Raw genomic sequence first — 24,181 nt, forward strand, 5'->3', positions numbered from 1 at the left:
CTGGATTCTTCTTTAGCAGAGAGTTTATTGCTATACTTGTGATCCAAAAGAATCTATAGAAGGCTTTATGCTTCTCCAGCCTAAATAGTCTGTGTTTTGCAGGAAAAAAATGGAGCAAAACCATACAGACTCTTTCCTAACCACCTCATTTGCTTTTTCTCCCAGCTATTCTTCCAGAATCTTCTGTTCATTGTCAAAAGCAAGAAAACATGAGAAGATCTGTGGTGAGTTGCTTTTTATTTCTCAGTGTTTTACCTACCTATGTGTGTTGAAGATTTAAAAATATAAGGAGATAAAGATGGAATTAGATCAAACAGATTATAAAAACCTTACATTCTGTCCATATTGAGTGCTAATTTGCTTCTGGTAGTTTTTAATTTTTCTGATATAAGAAAAAGTAAGCACACTTGTTATGTGATTCAGTGACAATGGGGAAGTGACTTCTCATGGAAGGTTTATTTTATTTTTTTCTTTTTTTGCCAGTCCTGGGCTTGAGCTTACGCCCTGAGCACTGTCCTTGGGCTTTCTCAAGGTTAGAGTTCTACCACTTGAGCCTCAACACCAGTTCTGGCTTTTGTCTATGTATGTGGTACCGAGGAATCGAACCCGGGTCTTCGTGCATGCTAGGCAAGCACTTTAACCACTAGGCCAAACTCATGGCCCTCATGGAAGGTTTATAAGCAGAGTGTGAGACATCACATTCCAATGAGTAACATAAATAAGTGTAGTTAATGAAATACTAGTGGAGCAGCTGAAATAGTGTGTCCACACACAACTTCTAGTGTGCTAGAGAAGAGAACAAGGTTCATGTGTACAAATTCCTCTCCATACATGCTTCTTGGACAGTTTTGTTGTTTATGTCTTACTGGAAAATTAGGCTACATGTGTCCCTTTTTATTTTTCTTATTCTCAATCCCTCTTCCTTCCTTCTTTACGTTTTTTCCTTGTTTTTTTGGCCAGTCCTGAGGCTTGGACTCAGGGCCTCAGCTCTGTCCTTGGACTTTCCTCAAGGCTAGCACTCCACCACTAGAGCCACAGCAGCACTTCTGGCTTTTTTGTGTATGGCATACTGTCTGAGATATCTAATCTGGGTCTTCCTGCATGCTAGGGAAACACTCTACCACTAGGCTATGCTCCTGGTCCCCCCTCTCTGTCATAAGTCTCACCTTTTTCTTTTCTTCCAATGATCTTTTGGCTTCATTTTGGCAGCTTTTTCTGTGTATGTGGTATTGAGGAATTGAACTCAGTTCTTCGTGCATGCTAGGTAGGCAAGCACTCTACCAGTAGGCCAAACTCCCTGCCAGGAACTAGTTTTCCTTATTGATCCATTTTCCTTTGGTTCATAGAATTGACATTTTCTTTTCTACCTTTCTTCCCTGTTTTTTTTTTTTTTTTTTTTTGCCATTTGTGAGGATGTGGTACTGGTGAATACTGGTGAATCGAACCTGGGTTTTTGTGTATGCTAGTCAGACACTCTTACCACTAGGCCAAACCCCAGCCAGAATTGACATTTTTTTTTACATACCTTTCTTTCTTTCTTTCTTTCTTTCTTTCTTTCTTTCTTTCTTTCTTTCTTTCTTTCTTCCTTCCTTCCTTCCTTCCTTCCTTCCTTCCTTCCTTCAATCATTGATTTATTTATTTATTTCATTCGTTAATTTGCCAGTCCTAGGCCTGAGATCAGGGCCTGAGCACTATACTTGCAGTTTCTCAAAGCTAGAACTCTACTACTTGAGCCTCAGCATCACTTCCACCTTTTTTTTTTCTATGTATATGGTACCAAGGTATCAAACCTGGGCCTTTGTGCATATGAGGGAAGGACTTTACCACTAGATCAAACTACCAGCCCTAACTTCAGTACTCTCCCTGAACTTATCAGCTCAAGCCTTACCATCCTGCCCCTGGGCTTGGGCATTGTCCTGAAGCTCTTCAGCTAGAGGCCACTGCCCTATCCTGGAGACTGTTTTCTTGAGGTTAATTGGAGATGAGACACTCTGGTCCTTTTATGCAGGGCTGGCTCTGGACCTTGATCTCAGATCTCAGCCTCCTGAGGAGCTAGGTTTACAGGCTGGAGCCACAGCACCTGGTCAGAATTGACATTTTTCTTACCCAATATATAGGAAAATTGTTGCAAATTATAAACTGAGACACTTCTACAGGATTCCAGATCCAAAGAAAACAAATAAAAAAAACAAAAAACAACAAGAAGACATAAAAAAATCGAGAAGTAAAAGAGAAACTAGGCTTTCCAAGTTTGACTAGCATTTGGGCCTAGAGTCCCAGCAAACAAGCATATTTATTTCACACAGGGAAGGTTACAAGGGATACATGAAAAAAAATAAAGCACCTATATTAATATTACAAGCAGAGCCAAAACAGAGTTTGTAAGAGGCTTTTAAGACAGGAGACTATAGCCCAGACAAATTCCAGCCATGAAATCCTCCTTAATTATTCTTCAAGGTCAACAACATTCTAAGGTTCAGTTCCCAGCCTTCCCAGCACTAAGGAAGAGGTGTGATCTGAGTCTCTGAACACTCTCCAGAGTTGCTGTTTAAACCCTTCATGGCCAGCTCTCAGTATTTTGCATTCTGGCAAGGTGGAACTTTAAACCCTCAGCTTTAGGGTTCCTTTTATTCTTTTTTTTTTTTTTTTTTTTTTTGCCATTTCTTGGTTTGCCTCAGGGTCTGAGCACTGTCCTTGGCCTGAGCACCCTCCTTGGACATTCTCAAGGCTAGAGCTCTACCACTTGAGCATGAGCATCACTTTTGCCTTTTTTCTACATATGTGGTACTGAGGAATTGAACCCATGTCTTTGTGCATGCTAGGCAAGCACTTGCCATCAGGCCAAACTCAGGGCCCCAGAGTTCCTTTTAAGCATGTCTTTCGAGACTTTCCTTTTTACCATGCATCTTTTATTATGCAGATGTTTGATGTATTCGTTATTATAAATGGTCTGTAGCTATGGTCATACAATTTGTACTGATGTTTATTTCCTTTCATATTCCCACCATTTGTATTTTTCATTATTGTCTTTTGCTTAGGTTAGCTTTTTATTTGTTTTTTCTATATTTAGTATAGATCTCTTTTGACTGATTATTAAGATAACAATAGTTCAAAGACTGCCTGTTTAGTACAGATGCCAAACTTTTTCAAATATTTTGGTTCGATTGCTCTGTGCATCTGTGCAGTTCACAAATATGCAGGGCCTAGTATATTCCTTTGAAAAGCTATTTATTATGTAATAGCTATAATCTAGTCTGATAGTTTGACTGTTCTTTTCATAGAAAATTAACTGGTAAGTTTATTTATTTAATTATTTATTGTTTTTCCTGTCCTGAGCTTGAGCTCAGGATCTGAGCACTATCCTTGGATTTCTCAAGGCTGGAGCTCTAACACTTGAGCTGTAAAATTTCCATTAGGTACATACTTGAGTATTGTCACTCACTTAAACATTCCCCTGGACACTCTACTTGTCACAGATGTCTTAATGGCATATGTATTCCATGTGATGTCCTGAATCTGTTCTGATTGCTTATGAGAGCTCTTTATAAAAGATCAAATTAGCATATTCAGTGAGGAAGAATATGAAAATATGGAAAAATAATTTGTTTACTTCATGGTTACCCTGAGAAGTAGTAAATTTTATCATATTATAAGCTAAGGACACTCTTTCAGAAACCTATGTATAATTAATTTTATTATTCCAGGTTATTAGCTCCTTAGAAGTTACTTTGTCTCTAATGCTAGCAGCAGAAACTTTGTATTACTAATTACTAAGTTAATATAGAGACATATATTTCTTTTAATTTTTCTTTCTCTTAGTGTAACATAACAGAGCAAGCTCCAAACATTTGATGTAAGATGAAACATATATGTACAAGAGTGAATTTCCAGAGTTGGTATTCTTATGCCTCACAGTTAATGACTTGGTGGAAATGTGCTGTTACAGAAGCTGGTGTCATTTGATGATGTGGCTGTGGACTTCAGCTGGCAGGAGTGGCAGATCCTGAACAATGCCCAGAGAACCATGTACAGGGATGTCATGCTAGATACCTACAGCAACTTTGTGTCCTTGGGTGAGCAAAAATCATAATAACCTACAAGGTCATCGTCATATTTTGTAGTGGATTTATTAATGTTTGTGTTATTGGAGTGTAAGATTTCAGGCCGCAGGATTTATACTCTAAATCTGGCACTGGTTGCAGTGCTTCACTCCTGTAATCCTGGCTCCTTAGGGGCTGAAATCAGAGATTTTGGGGTTGAAGCCATCAATGGCAGAAAAAACCCCGTGAGGCTCTTATCTCCAATTAACTACTCAAGACTGGAAATGCTTTTGGGACTTGGCTTTCTCCAAGTCCGTGCTGACGTCCTCCTGAAGAACAGATGCCACCTGCCTGAACGCTGACATGCCAGGGGGTGTGAATCCTTCGTTTTCCTTTGCACAGTATTCCAGTGCACACTTAGCATTCTGGTGTTTTGTTTTGGGTTTTTTTTTCAGTTGATAGTTGAGCAAACTGACATTACAGAAAGTGCCTTAGACACTACAGTACTAAAACAATGTTAAATATATTATTTGCCTCTAGGACAATTTATTGTATTATTTTGACTGTGCTTCATAACATGTACCTCTCTAGTCAAAGTAGTATTATAAACATTCAGCAACAATGAATCAGTGTTAATGAAAAATCCTCAATCCTCTGCATTGTACTTCAAAACACAAAACCTTTGGGGGTTAAAAGCTTTATCATCTGTTAGGAAGAATTGTCATGCAGGTTTGGAATCTTGAATCTCCCCTGGATGAATTGTACTGGCTGTTGACCACCAGACTCCTGACTGCAGATATCTTTTCTTGTATTCCCATATTTCTAGACAATGATTTTTGTAAGACAATAAATTTATTCATTATAGACTAAAAAAAAGGAAAGCAAGATTTAGGATCAGCCTTGTGAACAATATGTGTGACATCCCAGAGCAGTGATGACCCAGCATGAGCCATAGTTCTCCACTACTTCTTATTAGCAGGGCACTGCTTTCCTAAACCTGAATTGATTGCCAAGCTGGAGCAAGGTACAGAACCCTGGGGAGCCTCTGACCAGAACTTCACAGGTGAGTGACATCATCATATGTAGTGATGCTGAGGCCTGAACTCAGTGGGTAAGTTCTTCTTGTGCTGTATGGAGCTATAATATTGCAGGTTTCCCTGAGTCCTGTGTGTGATGGAAACCTAGGTGATCCTTGTGTCAAAGGACTGTGAAACAAGAGTTGATATGGAGATCTACTATGTTCTCTGTGGCGGTAAAGTTAGCAATTTCTTTCTTTATGTGGAAGTCACTATGGAACAAAAAGAAGAAAGTGAATAATGTAGAAAATGAGATTTCATTTTCTGCCTGGTGCTGGAGGCTCACACCTGTAATCCTAGCTAATGAGGAGGCTGAGATCTGAGGATGTCAGTTCAAAGCGAGCCCAGGCATGAAAGTCCTTTAGACGCTTCTCTCTAAATAACTCCCAGAAAGCTGAAAGTGATCCTGTGGGGCAAAGTGGTAGCACACTAGTGTTGGCTGAAGAGCTCAGGGACAGTGTTCAGGCCCTGAGTTCAAATCCCAGAACTGATAAAGAAAGAAAGAAAGGAAGAGAGAAAAGAGTTTTAATTTTCCTGGAAGTAAAAGTATGCCAGTGTGAGGAAATAAGGAATACATCAGGGCTGTTTTACTCTGAAAACCAAAATAGTGTATCAGTGGTGGCAGAGACTGAGATCCAGAAGCAGAGCTTTTAGTCTAGTGAGGATGATTAAATAAGTGGTGAGCTGGAGTATCTTTGTTTTTCCAAGGTTCTGAGGAGCAGGAGTGTTAGGAAAGGAATTTGATGAGACATTGTCTAAGATAGAGAAACACAAATTTTATAATTCCCATAGATACCTAAAATAATTCTTAATGAGAAGTTAGAACTGAATGTATAAACAATTATTGAAAGGCAAAGTGTCACCTAATTATTGAGAAACACAGCAGTATTAGTTATTTCAAAAAAGTAAATGTAAACAAAGCAGCTTTTCTCCCATGATCAAGCAAATAATATTTGAAAAAAATGGTAAAGGCCAAAGGTAAGTACTGAGCTCAATTTTATCAGTACAAAATTGAGCAATTTGAGTAAATTTTTCTCTGTTATAAAACAAAGGAAAAAGGACACATAGAGAAACATTTTTCTCTGTAAAATATCTGGATTACTTGCTTAATTAATACACTAGAGAGAAAAGCATATATTTCTCTGTTGTTGTTTCTTATTTTTTTTGCCAGTACTGAGGACTGAACTCAGGAGCCTGAGCCTATCCTTGGACTTTCCTCAAGTTTAGTGCTCTACCACTTGAGCCACAGCAGTAGTTCTGACTTTTCTTTATATGTGGTACTGAGGAATCGATCCCCAGTCTTTGTGCATGATAGGCAAGCACTCTACCAGTAGGCCACACTCCCGGCAAAAGAAAAGCATATATTTCTCATAAATCAATTCCTACTTTGACATTTTAAAATCTCTTAACAGTTAGGATGGGAGAAAATGTCTTTACCTTTGCATTACAGAATCGTTGGTTCTCATTTGTATTTTTTTTGTATGACTCATTCTAGGTATCCAAAAGATGGAGGCAATGACTCAAACGTGTGAGGAAAATCCAGATGAATGTGTGTGTGAAGTAGAAAGCATGAATAGTAACACAGTCGTGGAAAGAATGAGATTACTACGAACTTTTAAGTTGAATTCAAAACGTAAACCATACCTTAGTTTACATGAGCAAACACACACAGGAGAGAAACCCTTTGAATGTATGGAAAGTGACAAATATTTCACCCTGAAATCAGATCTCAATGTACATACAAGAAATCACACAGAAAAGAAACCTTATGAATGCGACAAATGTGGAAAGACTTTCATGACGAAGTCACAGCTTGACATGGATAATAGAATTCACACAAGTGAGAAACCTTATGAATGCAACATATGTGGAAAGTCTTTCAGACTGAAGTCATACCTCAATTTGCATCAGAGAATTCACACAGGTGAGAAACCTTATAAGTGTAACACATGTGAAAAGTCTTTCAGACAAAAGTCAAACCTCTCTTCCCATCAGCGAACACACACAGGAGAGAAACCCTTTGAATGTAAGAAATGTGACAAATCCTTTGGATACAAGATAGATTTCCAAAGGCACTCCAGTATACACACAGGAGAGAAACCCTTTCAATGTAAGGAATGTGACAAATCCTTTGGATGCAAGAGAGATTTCCAAAGACACTCCAGTATACACACAGGAGAGAAACCCTTTGAATGTAAGGAATGTGGGAAGTCTTTCAGACAGAAACCATACCTCACTTTACATCAGAGAACACACACAGGAGAGAAACCCTTTGAATGTAAGGAATGTGACAAATCCTTTGGATACAAGATAGATTTCCAAAGGCACTCCAGTATACACACAGGAGAGAAACCCTTTCAATGTAAGGAATGTGACAAATCCTTTGGATGCAAGAGAGATTTCCAAAGACACTACAGTATACACACAGGAGAGAAACCCTTTGAATGTAAGGAATGTGGGAAGTCTTTCAGACAGAAATCATACCTCACTTTACATCAGAGAACACACACAGGAGAGAAACCCTTTGAATGTAAGGAATGTGAGAAATCCTTTGGATGCAAGAGAGATTTCCAAAGACACTCCAGTATACACACAGGAGAGAAACCCTTTGAATGTAAGGAATGTGGGAAGTCTTTCAGACAGAAACCATACCTCACTTTACATCAGAGAACACACACAGGAGAGAAACCCTTTGAATGTAAGGAATGTGACAAATCCTTTGGATACAAGATAGATTTCCAAAGGCACTCCAGTATACACACGGGAGAGAAACCCTTTCAATGTAAGGAATGTGACAAATCCTTTGGATGCAAGAGAGATTTCCAAAGACACTACAGTATACACACAGGAGAGAAACCCTTTCAATGTAAGGAATGTGGGAAGTCTTTCAGACAGAAATCATACCTCACTTTACATCAGAGAACACACACAGGAGAGAAACCCTTTGAATGTAAGGAATGTGAGAAATCCTTTGGATGCAAGAGAGATTTCCAAAGACACTCCAGTATACACACAGGAGAGAAACCCTTTGAATGTAAGGAATGTGGGAAGTCTTTCAGACAGAAACCATACCTCACTTTACATCAGCGAACACACACAGGAGAGAAACCTTTGAATGTAAGGCATGTGATAAGTCCTTCTCCCAGAAATCAGGTCTCAACACACATACAAGAATTCACACAGGAGAGAAACCCTTTGAAGGTAAGGAATGTGACAAATCCTTCACCCGGAAATCAGATCTCAACAGACATACAAGGATTCACATAGGCTAGAGACCTTATGAATGTAAAAAGTGTAGAAAGGCCTTCAACCAGCGTTCAAATCTCAGTGGCAATACTTTAGGAATAATAAATATGGAAAATCTTTCAACTAGGTAAGAACTCAGTTTGCATCAGAGAACCCATGCAAGAGAGAACCCTTATATTATGAAGGACCACTGTCTTTTGAGCAGAAGCCACATCTCGTGCATTAGAAAACCATTCAGGATAGAAGCCTTATGAATGCAGGAAGGCAGAGCTCACAACTCATTAACATACAAGAAACAAATACTATGAATGAAACAGATGTGGAAAGTTTCTCAAGAAGATGGCATGCCTCCGTTTTCATCAGAGAATACAAACGGGAGAAACCATATGAATGTAAGAAATGTCAAAAGTTATTCACCAAAAAAGTATAGCTCAATATTTCTAGAACACACACAGGGGAATGGGAGTTTATCCTAGTGGTATAGTGCTTGCTTAGCATGCATGAAAACATGGGTTCACTTATTCCATGCCACATACACAGAAGCCGTAAGTGGTGCTATGGCTCAAGTGGTAGAGCTATTTAGTCTTGAGGAAGACCAAGGACAGTGTTCAGGTCCTGAGTTCAAGCCCCAAGACTGGCTAAAAAAGACATTTTCTTATTTCTTCTCAGAAATAAGAGCTCTGGCTCTATGCGACTGGTGTTAAGGTCATCTCCAAGATGGTTTGGGGATTGTTAGATGGGAAAAGAGTGTCATGATTTGAGCATCTTTTTCTCCACTGTTCTCTCAAAGTTTCTCACTGTATTGTGTGGTCCATGCATTATAACTCAGATGACTTAGTATTTCCAAATTGGTTTGTTTTTTTTTTTGCCAGTCCTGGGCTTGAGCTCAGGGTCTGAGCCTCAGCACCACTTGAGCCTCAGCCCCACTTCCGGCTTTTCTTATGTATGTGGTACCAAGGAATCGACCTCAGGTCTTCATGCATGCTAGGCAAGCAATCAACTACGAGGCCAAACTCCCAGCCCTCCAGATTGGTTTTTAATAGAAGATCTGATGGAAGATACCCCTCCTTGTTTATTACGAATTGTGCACAGAAGGAACATCTGTCTCCCCATCTTTTGTCCCTAAGTTCAGTAGAGAACATGGATGAACACACATTTGGGGATACATTTTCTTTGTGTGTGGGGACAAATCTTGCAACTGGAACTCAGAGCCTAGGCACTGATCTTAAACATTTTTGCTGAAGGCTAATGCTGTACCACTTGAGCCATAACTCTACTTCTGGTTTCTCTGGTGGGAAAATAAAGACAAATATAATTAAACTGGTCCACAAGAGGTCATTGGATTTTTAAGTGGTGAAGTAGCAGAAAAATGATGAGAAAACGGATACATTGCTAACCATTTTTTATTGAGGTATGTGCTTATAGGATCACTGCTCCCTCTTCTTCTCCCCTCTTCTCTATTTTCCCTTTCTTGCCTTCACATTCTTCCCTCTTGTCTCTCCCAGTCCTTAAATCAGAGTCACATTCATGCTAGTAAGTGCTGCACTAGATGAGCCACACACCCTGCTCTTTTTGTTTCACTCCTTTTTATAATAGGGTTTATGTTTATGCCCAGGCCAGGTTGCACTACAATCCATCTTTATGTGCTTTCTGAGTAGCTGAGGTCACAAACACAGTGTACTGAGAACAGCTATTGAATGAGGTGCAGTAATGTGAACTTTTTGTCTGGATTAGCCATAAATCAAAAGACTCTGTATCTATATAGTCCTAGCTCTATAACAAGGTTACAAATGTGAGCAGCCATGCCTGACTCTAATTTCTACATATTTAATTATTTTAAAAGTTAAATTTGGGGATAATGGATGCTTTTACTTTCATAGTTTCAAATTTCAACTCCCAAAAGCCAAAACTTTAACATTTGCTTTTCCTGAGATAAGCAGATAAGATTTAAAAATATCAATTAACTACAAAAAAAAAAACTTTAAGGAAAGTATCCTTAACAGGGTAACTCTGGATTTGACACCTTGAAAAAAGTATCTTATTTCATACTCTTCTTTATGGAGAATGTATTCCACGAATGGGTCATGCCATCTCCAAAGCTTATGACCAGTTTTACTGAGAGGAGAAAAGCCCAAACTATACACAAACCCACCAGTGCAAGTTATAATGGCTGTATTCCAACTTTTCACCTGAAATGATTCAAGGGTAGGAAAGCTTAAGTATATAAAGGAGAAAAGGGCAGAGAAATAGGAAAAAGATATCAATATTCCAAAAGTGTGGGATCAAAGAGTGGGTTAAATATAGAATAATTCAGGCGAAGAGCATGAACTAGTGATAGAGTGATGGCCTAATGTACATGAAGCCCCAGGATTGAGTCCTCAGTGCCACGGGAGCAGAAAATAAGAAAACCAAAAGCGGTGCTGAGGTCAAGTTCTAGAGTATTAGCCTTGAAAAAAATCCAATGACAGTGCACAGGCCCTGAGTTCAAGCCCAGCCGTAGGGGGTAAAAAAAAAAAAAGAATAGCTCATACAGTAGGTACTGGAACAAACAACTTTTAAAGAAAGAACCAGAGTTGGGTGCCAGTGGCTCATGCCTGTCATCCTAGCTACTGACGAGGCTAAGATGTGAGGATTGCAGTTCAAGGCCAGCCTGGGCACAAAAGTCAGTGAGGCTTTTATCTCCAATTAACCACCTGAAAACTGGAAAGTGGTACTGTGGCTCAAGTGGGAGAGTGACAGCCTTGGGCCGAAGAACTCGGGGCCAGGGCCCAGATCCAATGTTCAAGCCCTACAACCAACCAAAAAAAAAAACAAAGGCAAGAAATTAAACCTCATAGGCATCCAATAATTGCTGTGTCATATACCTGAGAAATCAGAACCCAGCCACTCAAATTTATCAATGGTCTTTTCACTCTTTTGTAGCACTGGTGATTTCACTCAATAAATTGAGTAGGGAAGATAGGCACAACACAAGAGAAAGATAAATATTCAATGGTTGCGGTCTAAAAGGCCAAGTATTTTCCTTCCTGTGATTAGTGGACTTTGGAGGAAAGAGGTTGATTTCTCCAAGCCTTGAATATCCTCGTCAATTGCTCCTTGTAAGGACTCACAGGAGGTGGCTGAGTTACCAGAGATGCGACCCCCATCCCTAGTCCAGCCAGTCCTATGAGGCTCCCAATGGTAATAGAGGCGATTACCTCCCTTTTTTTTTTTCTGTTCAGGCGTTCCATTATCCACTGAGTCATCATGTCTTCTTCAGTGTGATAAATTACCTGAGGTAGGAGCTGTACTAATACTCCAAAGGATTCCTTTCCCTGACCTTAATGTCATAGTATCTGGAGGGACAAGCAAGGGGTAAGTCCAGTTGAACAGGTCTACCAGGTGTCCGAGGGCGGCACCAGATACCCGGTGTGGGAAGTGGAATTAAAGGAGGAATTGCACAGTTGGGAATATTTGGTAGGAATCTTCCCCACACAGAGCCCTTGTCCGGACACCACTTGTGAGGTCAAATGGATGGCCTGTTGTTCCACCTACACTGAGTACAGTTGCTGCAGATGGAAATACTCCTTTGGGTGGCCAGGCCCTCATGAAAAAGAAAGTGAATGTCATAGCGTAACCAACGAGGTTGTAACGTTGGGACGGGTTTGATTTAGGACTTTAAAGGTAAGCAGTAGCAATTGCCACAAGGATCCTCCTGATGTTTAGGGCATGCCGGGGGTATCTACGGTTTTAGGGATTTGAGGGCTTTGTGGGCCCTGGGGCTTCTGAGTCTTTTGGTCCTTTCCCTTAGGTTTTCTGGGGTTGCTTGGTTTCAGGTCACAGGAGGGCTTTAGTGCAACACTGGGACCTATGACTGCTGGGGGGAGCAGCGATCAGGCACCTTAACCACCTGCAAGGTTAACAGCACCCCTGAATGGACACCCCCGGTGTAATACAGTTGCTAGCCCCATGATTTACCTAGTTCCCACCCTTCCACCCTTTTCCCAGTGTCTGTGAATTATATCTTGATTTTGGAATCCTGGTTGCTGGGCTTGGAAAAGATTGCTAAATCCCTCCCAGTACCTCTCCACCAGGTGGAGGTGCTGGTTTCACAACCCCAGGCCTTACAGTCATATTCTTCGGGACCTCCACACCGGTCTGTCTGCTTTCCCCCAGGCCCATGTGCCAGCTGTGCCATCTGCATTCTGAGTGAGAGTCCTGTTTAGTCCAGCCAGTTCGGGCCCAGGATCCTTCAGCCAGCTGGCATAGGTCAAAGTGGAGTTTGGGGAAATCGGGCAGGGGTCCCCGTGTCGTGGTCAGAATTATTCTCTTTCCTGTCTCAGGGTTGCGGATCACCCACATCCAGTTGGATGGTCTGTGAGGGTTTGTTGCAACAGAACACAAGGGTAAACAGATTAAAAGATAAAAGCGCAGAGCAAGCATGGTCACAGTTTTTGGCAGTGCAACTTAATTTTTAAAGGGTTGTTCTTAGTCTGATCAATCCTCCAGGTCGTCTTCTTCGCTGAGGGTTCAGTGAGGGCTGGAAATGGGTTCACTGGCTAGGCATGGGTGTATTGAATCCAGGAGGCCTCTCAGTCCACCTGGAGAGTGGTGGGAGTTGTCAGAATGGTTTTGAACGGTCCTTTCCGCGGTGGCTCCTAATTCTCCTGCGGGTGGTTCTTCACAAGTACCCAATCACCTGGTCTGTAGGGGTGAGGCACTGGAGGTGGTCCTGTCTCGTTCAGGTCCCTCAGCTTGGGCCAGACCACTTGTTGAGCCCTTTGCAGGGCTTGGAGTGAAAACAAGAGTTCAAAATCACCATCCTCTTTCTTTTTAACAAGGTTTTCCTTAAGGCTGGGTATTATAGGGGGTGGTCTACCAAACACTATTTCATAGGGGGTAAGTCCTAGTTTAAAAGGGAGTTTCAAACCCTGTACAGAGCATAGGGGAGAAGAGCTACCCAGTTTGTGCTCCATGGTCAATTTAGTTAGGGTCTTTTTTAATGTTCTATTCATTCTATCCACCTGTCCTGAACTTTGGGGTCTGTAAAAGTATCTACAAAAACTAGTAAATACTTATACCCATACTTTCCTGGTTTTATTTCAGTAAAATCAACCTCCCATTAGGCTCCTGCCTTGTCCCCCTGCTGCCTTGCCCCTGCATTCTGCTGATTTCTCCCTGCATTATTTAGCTGGCTTACTCTGCAACTTGAGATAATCTGATCGATTTTTGTGGCTGCTTCCTTAATTCATAGTCCAGTTTGTCTTATTAAGTCTTACATTTTTCTGGCTCCCAGATGTGTGCTATGGTGGATTCTTCGCAGCACCTTTGTCCCTAATTTTTTGGGGAGCACTATGTGATACCTGGAATCTCTCCATCATCTGTCGAGGAGCTGTGCCATAGGGAGCTTTTGGGTCCATTGCAGTTCTTCCTCTGTGTACTCTGGGATCGGCGGTCAGGCTCTGGGTCCTGGGTCTGGGAGGGCTAGAGATGGGGTTGGAGATAGGCCACCTCCCGGGCAGTCTAGTTGGCTAGGTGATTGCCTCTGGACACAGGTCTATGGGTTTCTGGTGTCCTGGGCAGTGGACTATTGCCAGTTTCTTTGGTTCTCAAAGGGCAGCCAGGAGTGCCAATATTTCCTCCTTATTTTTAATGGTCTGTCCTGCTGTGGCTTGGGTGAAAGCCACCAGTTCTGCTCTTTGTGATGATGTCCCTGAAGGTAGGGATTCAGCCCAGATTGCTTTAGTCTCTGAGACTACTGCAGCCCCCGCCTACGTCTAGCTTTGGTGCATAAAGCTGCTCCCGTTGGTGAACCAGAAGACCTCTGCTTTGTTGGGTTTGGTGGGGATTAGTCTCTTGAGTTCCTTGTAGATACTGCATATTAAGCATTTGTCAGATGTATTATTGCTAAATATCTTTTCCCAGTTGCTTGGCTGTCTACTTTTGTGGCTATGCTTTTATCTGTGCAGAAACTTTTGATTTTTTAGGTAGTCCCATTTATCGAGTCTCTCTCCAATCTGTTGTGACCCTGGGATTCTGTTCAGGAATCTTTTCCCTGTGTGTATGAGTTCCAGTGTCTCTCCTATTCTATCCTGTAGCAGTTTCACAGTTTCTGGTCTGAAATTGAGGTCTTTGATCCACTTTGAGTTAATGCTTGTGCATGACGAAAGGCTAGAGTCAATTTTTAGTTTTTTGCATGAGGTTGCCCAGGGAAGTGGATGAATCTAGAGCGAGTCATGTTGATTGAGACAAGTCAAGACCTAAGGAACAAAAGACACCTGGTATGCTTAATATGTGGCTATTAGATCCAAACAATACAAGAGTGAGGACTCAATATTTGCACACCAAATGCTATGGATATGGTGTTGGAAATATAAACACAACTATATAGACATAAAAACCTATGACTCTATAGACATAATGTTTTATTACATAGATTCATATGTATCTATGACATATAAACCCTTAGCCTAATTTTGATTATGTTCTAAAAACTAAGTGCCATTGATTGTATATAGAGATTCCTTTTGAACACTTGTTTGTTAATCATGTCATTTGAAATACGATGTAAAAATCAATGTTAATAAATTCTCTAATAAAAGTTTTTTAATAAGAGCCAACTTATCTAGTGCTAGCCATATGTTTCCATTTTCTGCTTGTTCTTACAATGCTTTGAGAGGCAAACAGTAATTGGAAGAAGAAACTCACCTTGGCTCCCCCACCGGGTGAGAAACTTTCCAAACTATCAAGCCACACCTGTGATCTAGGATCTGACAATGGTGCAACCTCTGAAAGGAGCCCACTTCCTCCAGGGTGCCGCCGTGCATTGTGGGAGTTGTAGTGTTCGGGCAGAGCAGAGCCCTTGGTAGTGGAGGTTTTCTGTTTTGAGGCGGGGTGGGGAAGCGGAAGATCCTTTTTGCGCTTGCGCGTTCCCAGCCACAGCTTAGCTTTTGAAAATCCCCGCTCTGCCTCTTCCCCTGGCTGCTGGAAGTCCGCGGAAGACTAACTTGGCGTTCTGTAGGTCGCAGTCCCCTGAGACAGGCGCCCAGCTGTACTTGAAGGCATCTCAGGTGTGGAGCCCATGTCAGGTGGGGAGCCGGGGCTGGGGCACGGGAGCAGAGTCGACCTCCACGTGTTCCTCCACTCGGGGTTCATGAGTGTCGCTGCCATCAGCTCTCGGGTCTCCTCCAGGTGCCAGAAACTGGCTCTGGACACCGGGAGAGCAAGCTGGGCCCTGCAGAGCAGGAGAAGCAGGAGCTGTGCATTTCCCTCCATGACTGAGAGAGAGTGCTGTGTCGGCCATGGGATGTTATCACTGTGCCCAGCTGGAGGACGAGCCAGGGCATGACTGTGGTGGAATTGTGGAAGGTCTTAGGACAGTGAGCTGGGATTGGGGTTCTGTGTTGTTTCTCAAGACATGTTTGCTCTGCTCCTGCTTTGTTGGCCTTCTTAGCTGGCCTGGCTTGAGTTCACGCAGGTGTGCACACGTCCTTGTGTCTGGAGTCATTGTTCATGGGATATTGGAGTAGTGTGTGCTGGTGCTGTGGTTTTATGAATGGAGCCTAGAGATGTTTGAAAGACACCCAGTGACCAGGAGTCTGTCCTAAAGGACAGACTTCACCCACTCTGACAAGCCGTACAGAGCAGAGGAGAAAAGCACAGGAAGAGGAAGCCGGTTTTAGCTCTTCTTCCCTTAAGGAATCATTGGTTCTACTTCTGCAGAGCACAAAATGGACGTGGTAGTCTTTCTTCCAACATTCAGTCACTTGGTGATTTGGGAAGGTTTAGACCAACTTTCAGGCGGGGAGAGCAGCTGGGCCGAGGAATAAGCTGGAACCTAGTTATTAGAGGGGAACAGGAGACAAATGAAAGGATCTGTCTAGGCACTACTCCCCAATCCCATTCTCACTAATTTATTCAGTCTACTCCCACAGTCATTTCTAGTACATGATCTCTCAAATTTAATCCCAAATATCCCATCTATGGATCTGGTGATCCTATATTGGCTCTTGCTGGCATTTCAGGAAGTGTAAGTCCATACCTTTGTCCTTTTTAGGAAAATTACAGAAGAAACATTCAGGTAAGGTATCTTGCTGCAGATTTTATAATTTGTATATGTTACATACCCTGCAGTATTAGCTAGTGTTCTCTGTTTAGGGTTCTCTAATTTTGCCCTTTGAGCTCACAGCCTGGCACTAACCATGAGCTTGTTTGCTCAAGAGTAATGTTCAGAAACACTTAAAGCACCTCTTAAATTCCAGTTATTCTTGGTATTTTCTTGGAGATTGGATTTTTCCAGACCTGTCCCTGCTGGCTTTAATCTGTGCTACTTCCGGGTTTCTGGCTTTCAATAGCAAGTAAGCATCTCATAGACTTTCCATGCCTGGGCTGGCTTGAACCACAGTTCTCAGATCTCAGCCTCCAGAGTAGCTAGGATTATAGCCACCAGAGCCTAGTTACAATACTCTCTTATAAAATGCATATTATATTTCTAATAAAGTCATATGAAATAGAAAACTTTAAATTAATAAGGGATGTCCAGTCACTAATATGTATAAGGGTAGTCCCAATCCCAAAACAAAAAGAAAATACCCTACCCTGAAATCTATAACACTCTTGATCTCAAGCGTTGTGAATATAGGCAATGGGCTATTGTAAAACCTTTTTTAAGCTTTTTGTTTTTCTTAGGCCTGGGCTCTGTCCCAGACGTATTCCACTAAAAGGCTACCACCCTGCCAGAGAGCCAAGGCCCATTTCCAATTTCTAGAGGTTAACTGGAGATAAGAGTTTCAGTTCCTTTTCTGCCGAGGCTGGCATTGAACCTTGATCCTCTGATCTCAGCCTCCTGAGAAGGTAGCATTATGGATGTGAGCCACCTGCACCGGCTTTCAAAAATGGTTTTTAATGTAAGGAAACACTGTTCTGATGTAGAAAAACAAAATACTGATCTGCAAACATTGCTTTTAAACAATTCACATTGTCTTTCCTAGCAAGAACAGCCTCACTTAAAGTCTAAAGAGTACATTTTCATTTTTTGTACATCTTTGTAAGATTCATGTTATTTTACATCAAAAAATGTCCAAGCTGGGCGTGGTGGCCCACACCTGTAATCCTACATTCTCTGGAGGCTGAGATCTGAGAATTGTGGTTCAAAGCCAGCTCAGGCACTAAAGTCTTTGAGAATCTTACCTGCAGTTAAGCAGCAAAAACCTGGAAGTGGCACTGTTTGCTTCCAGGGGTAGGGTGGTAGCCTGGAGCTGAGGAGCTCAGGGACAACAACCAGGCCCTAAAGCAGAAGTCCAATGAACACCACAAAAAAAGAATTTCCATTCTACATGAGTGTGTAAAAAAACAAACAAACAGAACTGTAGATAATGTATTTCATGTGTAACAAACCAACTACTAAGTACATGTAGAAACACATCTATTTAATGTTTTCAAAATATAATGGATCTGCCTTTTGGAGAGTTCTCAGCTAGTAATTTTACATAAGTATTTTTTAAGTAATGTTAGAATGTAAGCTGAGTGAGATGGCTCAGGCTTGTAATCCTAGCTACTCAGGAGGCTAAGATCTCAGGATCAAGGTTCAAAGCCAGCCCGGGCAGAAATGGACCTGAGAAAAGACTATAATCTTCTGGTTCTTTAGCTCAGGATGTGTGAGTTGGATTGAGACACACCTTTGACCGGTATTTTCTGTTGCATCTTTGTTAGGCCCTGTGTCTCCACCAGGCTAGCAAGGTTCTTAATTTTACTGTTTAGGAAAGTCAGCATTAAGGACTTGCATCATCTTTACTGATGGCCTTTTGACAAAAGCAGATTAAATGACAACTTGCAAATCATTGCACAAGGGTACTCTGAGTGTTTGAATATAGGGAAATGTGCCATTTGTTAGCCATTACTGAAACATTATAAACAAGACTTTCAAATCATATACACTTCTCCTGTATAAATTTGGGTGATAAATACTGAGTTAGACATACATGTTTTTGTTGTATTTAGTATGTAAATGAATGAGGCAGTACACAAATGGTCAGTGCAGTCCTTGGATACCTTTGAATAAATAAAATAATCATTGATACATGCCTCAGTGTATTTCAGTAAAAACTAGTTTTAATGAGGGTTTGATTTTTCTATTTGTTTCAATTAGTTAATTCTTTTTGGTGGGAACATTTGTTTTGGTTTGCTTTTTGCCAGTTCTAGACTTGAAGTCAGGGCATGGACACTGTCCTTGAGCTTTTTCAAGGCTACAGGTCTACCACATGAGCCGCAGCACCACTTCTGGCTTTTTTCTGTAGATGTGGTACAAAGGAATCAAATAAGGGGCTTCATGCATGATAGGCGAGCAATCTACCGGGAGGCCACACTCCCTACCCAGGCAAACATTAGCTTTTATGAATTCTGTATATCTATTAATCTAGAAATGAATTGCTTGTATACTATCTACCTAACATCTAATGGACTGGATTCTTCTTTAGTAGAGAGTTTATTGCTATACTTGTGATCCAAAAGAATCTATAGAAGGCTTTATGCTTCTCCAGCCTAAATAGTCTGTGTTTTGCAGGAAAAAAATGGAGCAAAACCATACAGACTCTTTCCTAACCACCTCATTTGCTTTTTCTCCCAGCTATTCTTCCAGAATCTTCTGTTCATTGTCAAAAGCAAGAAAACATGAGAAGATCTGTGGTGAGTTGCTTTTTATTTCTCAGTGTTTTACCTACCTATGTGTGTTGAAGATTTAAAAATATAAGGAGATAAAGATGGAATTAGATCAAACAGATTATAAAAACCTTACATTCTGTCCATATTGAGTGCTAATTTGCTTCTGGTAGTTTTTAATTTTTCTGATATAAGAAAAAGTAAGCACACTTGTTATGTGATTCAGTGACAATGGGGAAGTGACTTCTCATGGAAGGTTTATTTATTTTATTTTTTTCTTTTTTTGCCAGTCCTGGGCTTAAGCTTACGCCCTGAGCACTGTCCTTGGGCTTTCTCAAGGTTAGAGCTCTACCACTTGAGCCTCAACACCAGTTCTGGCTTTTTTCTATGTATGTGGTACCGAGGAATCGAACCCGGGTCTTCGTGCATGCTAGGCAAGCACTTTAACCACTAGGCCAAACTCATGGCCCTCATGGAAGGTTTATAAGCAGAGTGTGAGACATCACATTCCAATGAGTAACATAAATAAGTGTAGTTAATGAAATACTAGTGGAGCAGCTGAAATAGTGTGTCCACACACAACTTCTAGTGTGCTAGAGAAGAGAACAAGGTTCATGTGTACAAATTCCTCTCCATACATGCTTCTTGGACAGTTTTGTTGTTTATGTCTTACTGGAAAATTAGGCTACATGTGTCCCTTTTTATTTTTCTTATTCTCAATCCCTCTTCCTTCCTTCTTTACGTTTTTTCCTTGTTTTTTTGGCCAGTCCTGAGGCTTGGACTCAGGGCCTCAGCTCTGTCCTTGGACTTTCCTCAAGGCTAGCACTCCACCACTAGAGCTACAGCAGCACTTCTGACTTTTTTGTGTATGGCATACTGTCTGAGATATCTAATCTGGGTCTTCCTGCATGCTAGGGAAACACTCTACCACTAGGCTATGCTCCTGGTCCCCCCTGTCTGTCATAAGTCTCACCTTTTTCTTTTCTTCCAATGATCTTCTTTTGGCTTCATTTTGGCAGCTTTTTCTGTGTATGTGGTATTGAGGAATTGAACTCAGTTCTTCGTGCATGCTAGGTAGGCAAGCACTCTACCAGTAGGCCAAACTCCCTGCCAGGAACTAGTTTTCCTTATTGATCCATTTTCCTTTGGTTCATAGAATTGACATTTTCTTTTCTATCTTTCTTCCCTGTTTTTTTTTTTTTTTTTTTGCCATTCGTGAGGATGTGGTACTGGTGAATACTGGTGAATCGAACCTGGGTTTTTGTGTATGCTAGTCAGACACTCTTACCACTAGGCCAAACCCGGGCCAGAATTGACATTTTTTTTTACATACCTTTCTTTCTTTCTTTCTTTCTTTCTTTCTTTCTTTCTTTCTTTCTTTCTTCCTTCCTTCCTTCCTTCCTTCCTTCCTTCTTTCCTTCAATCATTGATTTATTTATTTATTTCATTCGTTAATTTGCCAGTCCTAGGCCTGAGATCAGGGCCTGAGCACTATACTTGCAGTTTCTCAAAGCTAGAACTCTACTACTTGAGCCTCAGCATCACTTCCACCTTTTTTTTTTCTATGTATATGGTACCAAGGTATCGAACCTGGGCCTTTGTGCATATGAGGGAAGGACTTTACCACTAGATCAAACTACCGGCCCTAACTTCAGTACTCTCCCTGAACTTATCAGCTCAAGCCTTACCATCCTGCCCCTGGGCTTGGGCATTGTCCTGAAGCTCTTCAGCTAGAGGCCACTGCCCTATCCTGGAGACTGTTTTCTTGAGGTTAATTGGAGATGAGACACTCTGGTCCTTTTATGCAGGGCTGGCTCTGGACCTTGATCTCAGATCTCAGCCTCCTGAGGAGCTAGGTTTACAGGCTGGAGCTACAGCACCTGGTCAGAATTGACATTTTTCTTACCCAATATATAGGAAAATTGTTGCAAATTATAAACTGAGACACTTCTACAGGATTCCAGATCCAAAGGAAACAAATAAAAAAAAACAAAAAACAACAAGAAGACAAAAAAATCGAGAAGTAAAAGAGAAACTAGGCTTTCCAAGTTTGACTAGCATTTGGGCCTAGAGTCCCAGCAAACAAGCATATTTATTTCACAAAGGGAAGGTTACAAGGGATACATGAAAAAAAATAAAGCACCTATATTAATATTACAAGCAGAGCCAAAACAGAGTTTGTAAGAGGCTTTTAAGACAGGAGACTATAGCCCAGATAAATTCCAGCCATGAAATCCTCCTTAATTAGTCTTCAAGGTCAACAACATTCTAAGGTTCAGTTCCCAGCCTTCCCAGCACTAAGGAAGAGGTGTGATCTGAGTCTCTGAACACTCTCCAGAGTTGCTGTTTAAACCCTTCATGGCCAGCTCTCAGTATTTTGCATTCTGGCAAGGTGGAACTTTAAACCCTCAGCTTTAGGGTTCCTTTTATTCTTTTTTTTTTTTTTTTTTTTTGCCATTTCTTGGTTTGCCTCAGGGTCTGAGCACTGTCCTTGGCCTGAGCACCCTCCTTGGACATTCTCAAGGCTAGAGCTCTACCACTTGAGCATGAGCATCACTTTTGCCTTTTTTCTACATATGTGGTACTGAGGAATTGAACCCATGTCTTTGTGCATGCTGGGCAAGCACTCTGCCATCAGGCCAAAGTCAGGGCCCCAGAGTTCCTTTTAAGCATGTCTTTCGAGACTTTCCTTTTTACCATGCATCTTTTATTATGCAGATGTTTGATGTATTCGTTATTATAAATGGTCTGTAGCTATGGTCATACAATTTGTACTGATGTTTATTTCCTTTCATGTTCCCACCATTTGTATTTTTCATTATTGTCTTTTGCTTAGGTTAGCTTTTTATTTGTTTTTTCTATATTTAGTATAGATCTCTTTTGACTGATTATTAAGATAACAATAGTTCAAAGACTGCCTGTTTAGTACAGATGCCAAACTTTTTCAAATATTTTGGTTCGATTGCTCTGTGCATCTGTGCAGTTCACAAATATGCAGGGCCTAGTATATTCCTTTGAAAAGCTATTTATTATGTAATAGCTATAATCTAGTCTGATAGTTTGACTGTTCTTTTCATAGAAAATTAACTGGTAAGTTTATTTATTTATTTATTTATTTATTTATTGTTTTTTCTGTCTTGAGCTTGAGCTCAGGGTCTGAGCACTATCCTTGGATTTCTCAAGGCTGGAGCTCTAACACTTGAGCTGTAAAATTTCCATTAGGTACATACTTGAGTATTGTCACTCACTTAAACATTCCCCTGGACACTCTACTTGTCACAGATGTCTTAATGGCATATGTATTCCATGTGATGTCCTGAATCTGTTCTGATTGCTTATGAGAGCTCTTTATAAAAGATCAAATTAGCATATTCAGTGAGGAAGAATATGAAAATATGGAAAAATAATTTGTTTACTTCATGGTTACCCTGAGAAGTAGTAAATTTTATCATATTATAAGCTAAGGACACTCTCTCAGAAACCTATGTATAATTAATTTTATTATTCCAGGTTATTAGCTCCTTAGAAGTTACTTTGTCTCTAATGCTAGCAGCAGAAACTTTGTATTACTAATTACTAAGTTAATATAGAGACATATATTTCTTTTAATTTTTCTTTCTCTTAGTGTAACATAACAGAGCAAGCTCCAAACATTTGATGTAAGATGAAACATATATGTACAAGAGTGAATTTCCAGAGTTGGTATTCTTATGCCTCACAGTTAATGACTTGATGGAAATGTGCTGTTACAGAAGCTGGTGTCATTTGATGATGTGGCTGTGGATTTCAGCTGGCAGGAGTGGCAGATCCTGAACAATGCCCAGAGAACCATGTACAGGGATGTCATGCTAGATACCTACAGCAACTTTGTGTCCTTGGGTGAGCAAAAATCATAATAACCTACAAGGTCATCGTCATATTTTGTAGTGGATTTACGAATGTTTGTGTTATTGGAGTGTAAGATTTCAGGCCGCAGGATTTATACTCTAAATCTGGCACTGGTTGCAGTGCTTCACTCCTGTAATCCTGGCTCCTTAGGGGCTGAAATCAGAGATTTTGGGGTTGAAGCCATCAATGGCAGAAAAAACCCCGTGAGGCTCTTATCTCCAATTAACTACTCAAGACTGGAAATGCTTTTGGGACTTGGCTTTCTCCAAGTCCGTGCTGACGTCCTCCTGAAGAACAGATACCACCTGCCTGAACGCTGACATGCCAGTGGGTATGAATCCTTCGTTTTCCTTTGCACAGTATTCCAGTGCACACTTAGCATTCTGGTGTTTTGTTTTGGGTTTTTTTTTCAGTTGATAGTTGAGCAAACTGACATTACAGAAAGTGCCTTAGACACTACAGTACTAAAACAATGTTAAATATATTATTTGCCTCTAGGACAATTTATTGTATTATTTTGACTGTGCTTCATAACATGTACCTCTCTAGTCAAAGTAGTATTATAAACATTCAGCAACAATGAATCAGTGTTAATGAAAAATCCTCAATCCTCTGCATTGTACTTCAAAACACAAAACCTTTGGGGGTTAAAAGCTTTATCATCTGTTAGGAAGAATTGTCATGCAGGTTTGGAATCTTGAATCTCCCCTGGATGAATTGTACTGGCTGTTGACCACCAGACTCCTGACTGCAGATATCTTTTCTTGTATTCCCATATTTCTAGACAATGATTTTTGTAAGACAATAAATTTATTCATTATAGACTAAAAAAAAGGGAAGCAAGATTTAGGATCAGCCTTGTGAACAATATGTGTGACATCCTAGAGCAGTGATGACCCAGCATGAGCCATAGTTCTCCACTACTTCTTATTAGCAGGGCACTGCTTTCCTAAACCTGAATTGATTGCCAAGCTGGAGCAAGGTACAGAACCCTGGGGAGCCTCTGACCAGAACTTCACAGGTGAGTGACATCATCATATGTAGTGATGCTGAGGCCTGAACTCAGTGGGTAAGTTCTTCTTGTGCTGTATGGAGCTATAATATTGCAGGTTTCCCTGAGTCCTGTGTGTGATGGAAACCTAGGTGATCCTTGTGTCAAAGGACTGTGAAACAAGAGTTGATATGGAGATCTACTATGTTCTCTGTGGCGGTAAAGTTAGCAATTTCTTTCTTTATGTGGAAGTCACTATGGAACAAAAAGAAGAAAGTGAATAATGTAGAAAATGAGATTTCATT

The 24,181-nt window shown here is 40.9% G+C and overlaps 1 protein-coding gene across 1 annotated transcript in view; it reads left to right on the plus strand.

Moving 5' to 3' along the window:
• The window catches only part of LOC150044760 (uncharacterized), a 29,587-nt gene that overhangs the window by 3,152 nt on the left and 2,254 nt on the right, over nucleotides 1-24,181 (plus strand). Inside the window, exons 2-4 of the mRNA XM_090321159.1 lie at nucleotides 3,947-4,073; nucleotides 5,020-5,103; nucleotides 6,612-8,233. Coding sequence (XP_090177285.1) covers nucleotides 3,947-4,073; nucleotides 5,020-5,103; nucleotides 6,612-8,233 — 1,833 coding nt within the window. The remainder of the gene's footprint in view (nucleotides 1-3,946; nucleotides 4,074-5,019; nucleotides 5,104-6,611; nucleotides 8,234-24,181) is intronic.

This window comes from Megascapheus bottae, chromosome 29, assembly GCF_031878675.1.
Source record: "Megascapheus bottae isolate mThoBot1 chromosome 29, mThoBot2.hap1, whole genome shotgun sequence".
NCBI classification, from domain to species: Eukaryota; Metazoa; Chordata; class Mammalia; order Rodentia; family Geomyidae; genus Megascapheus; species Megascapheus bottae.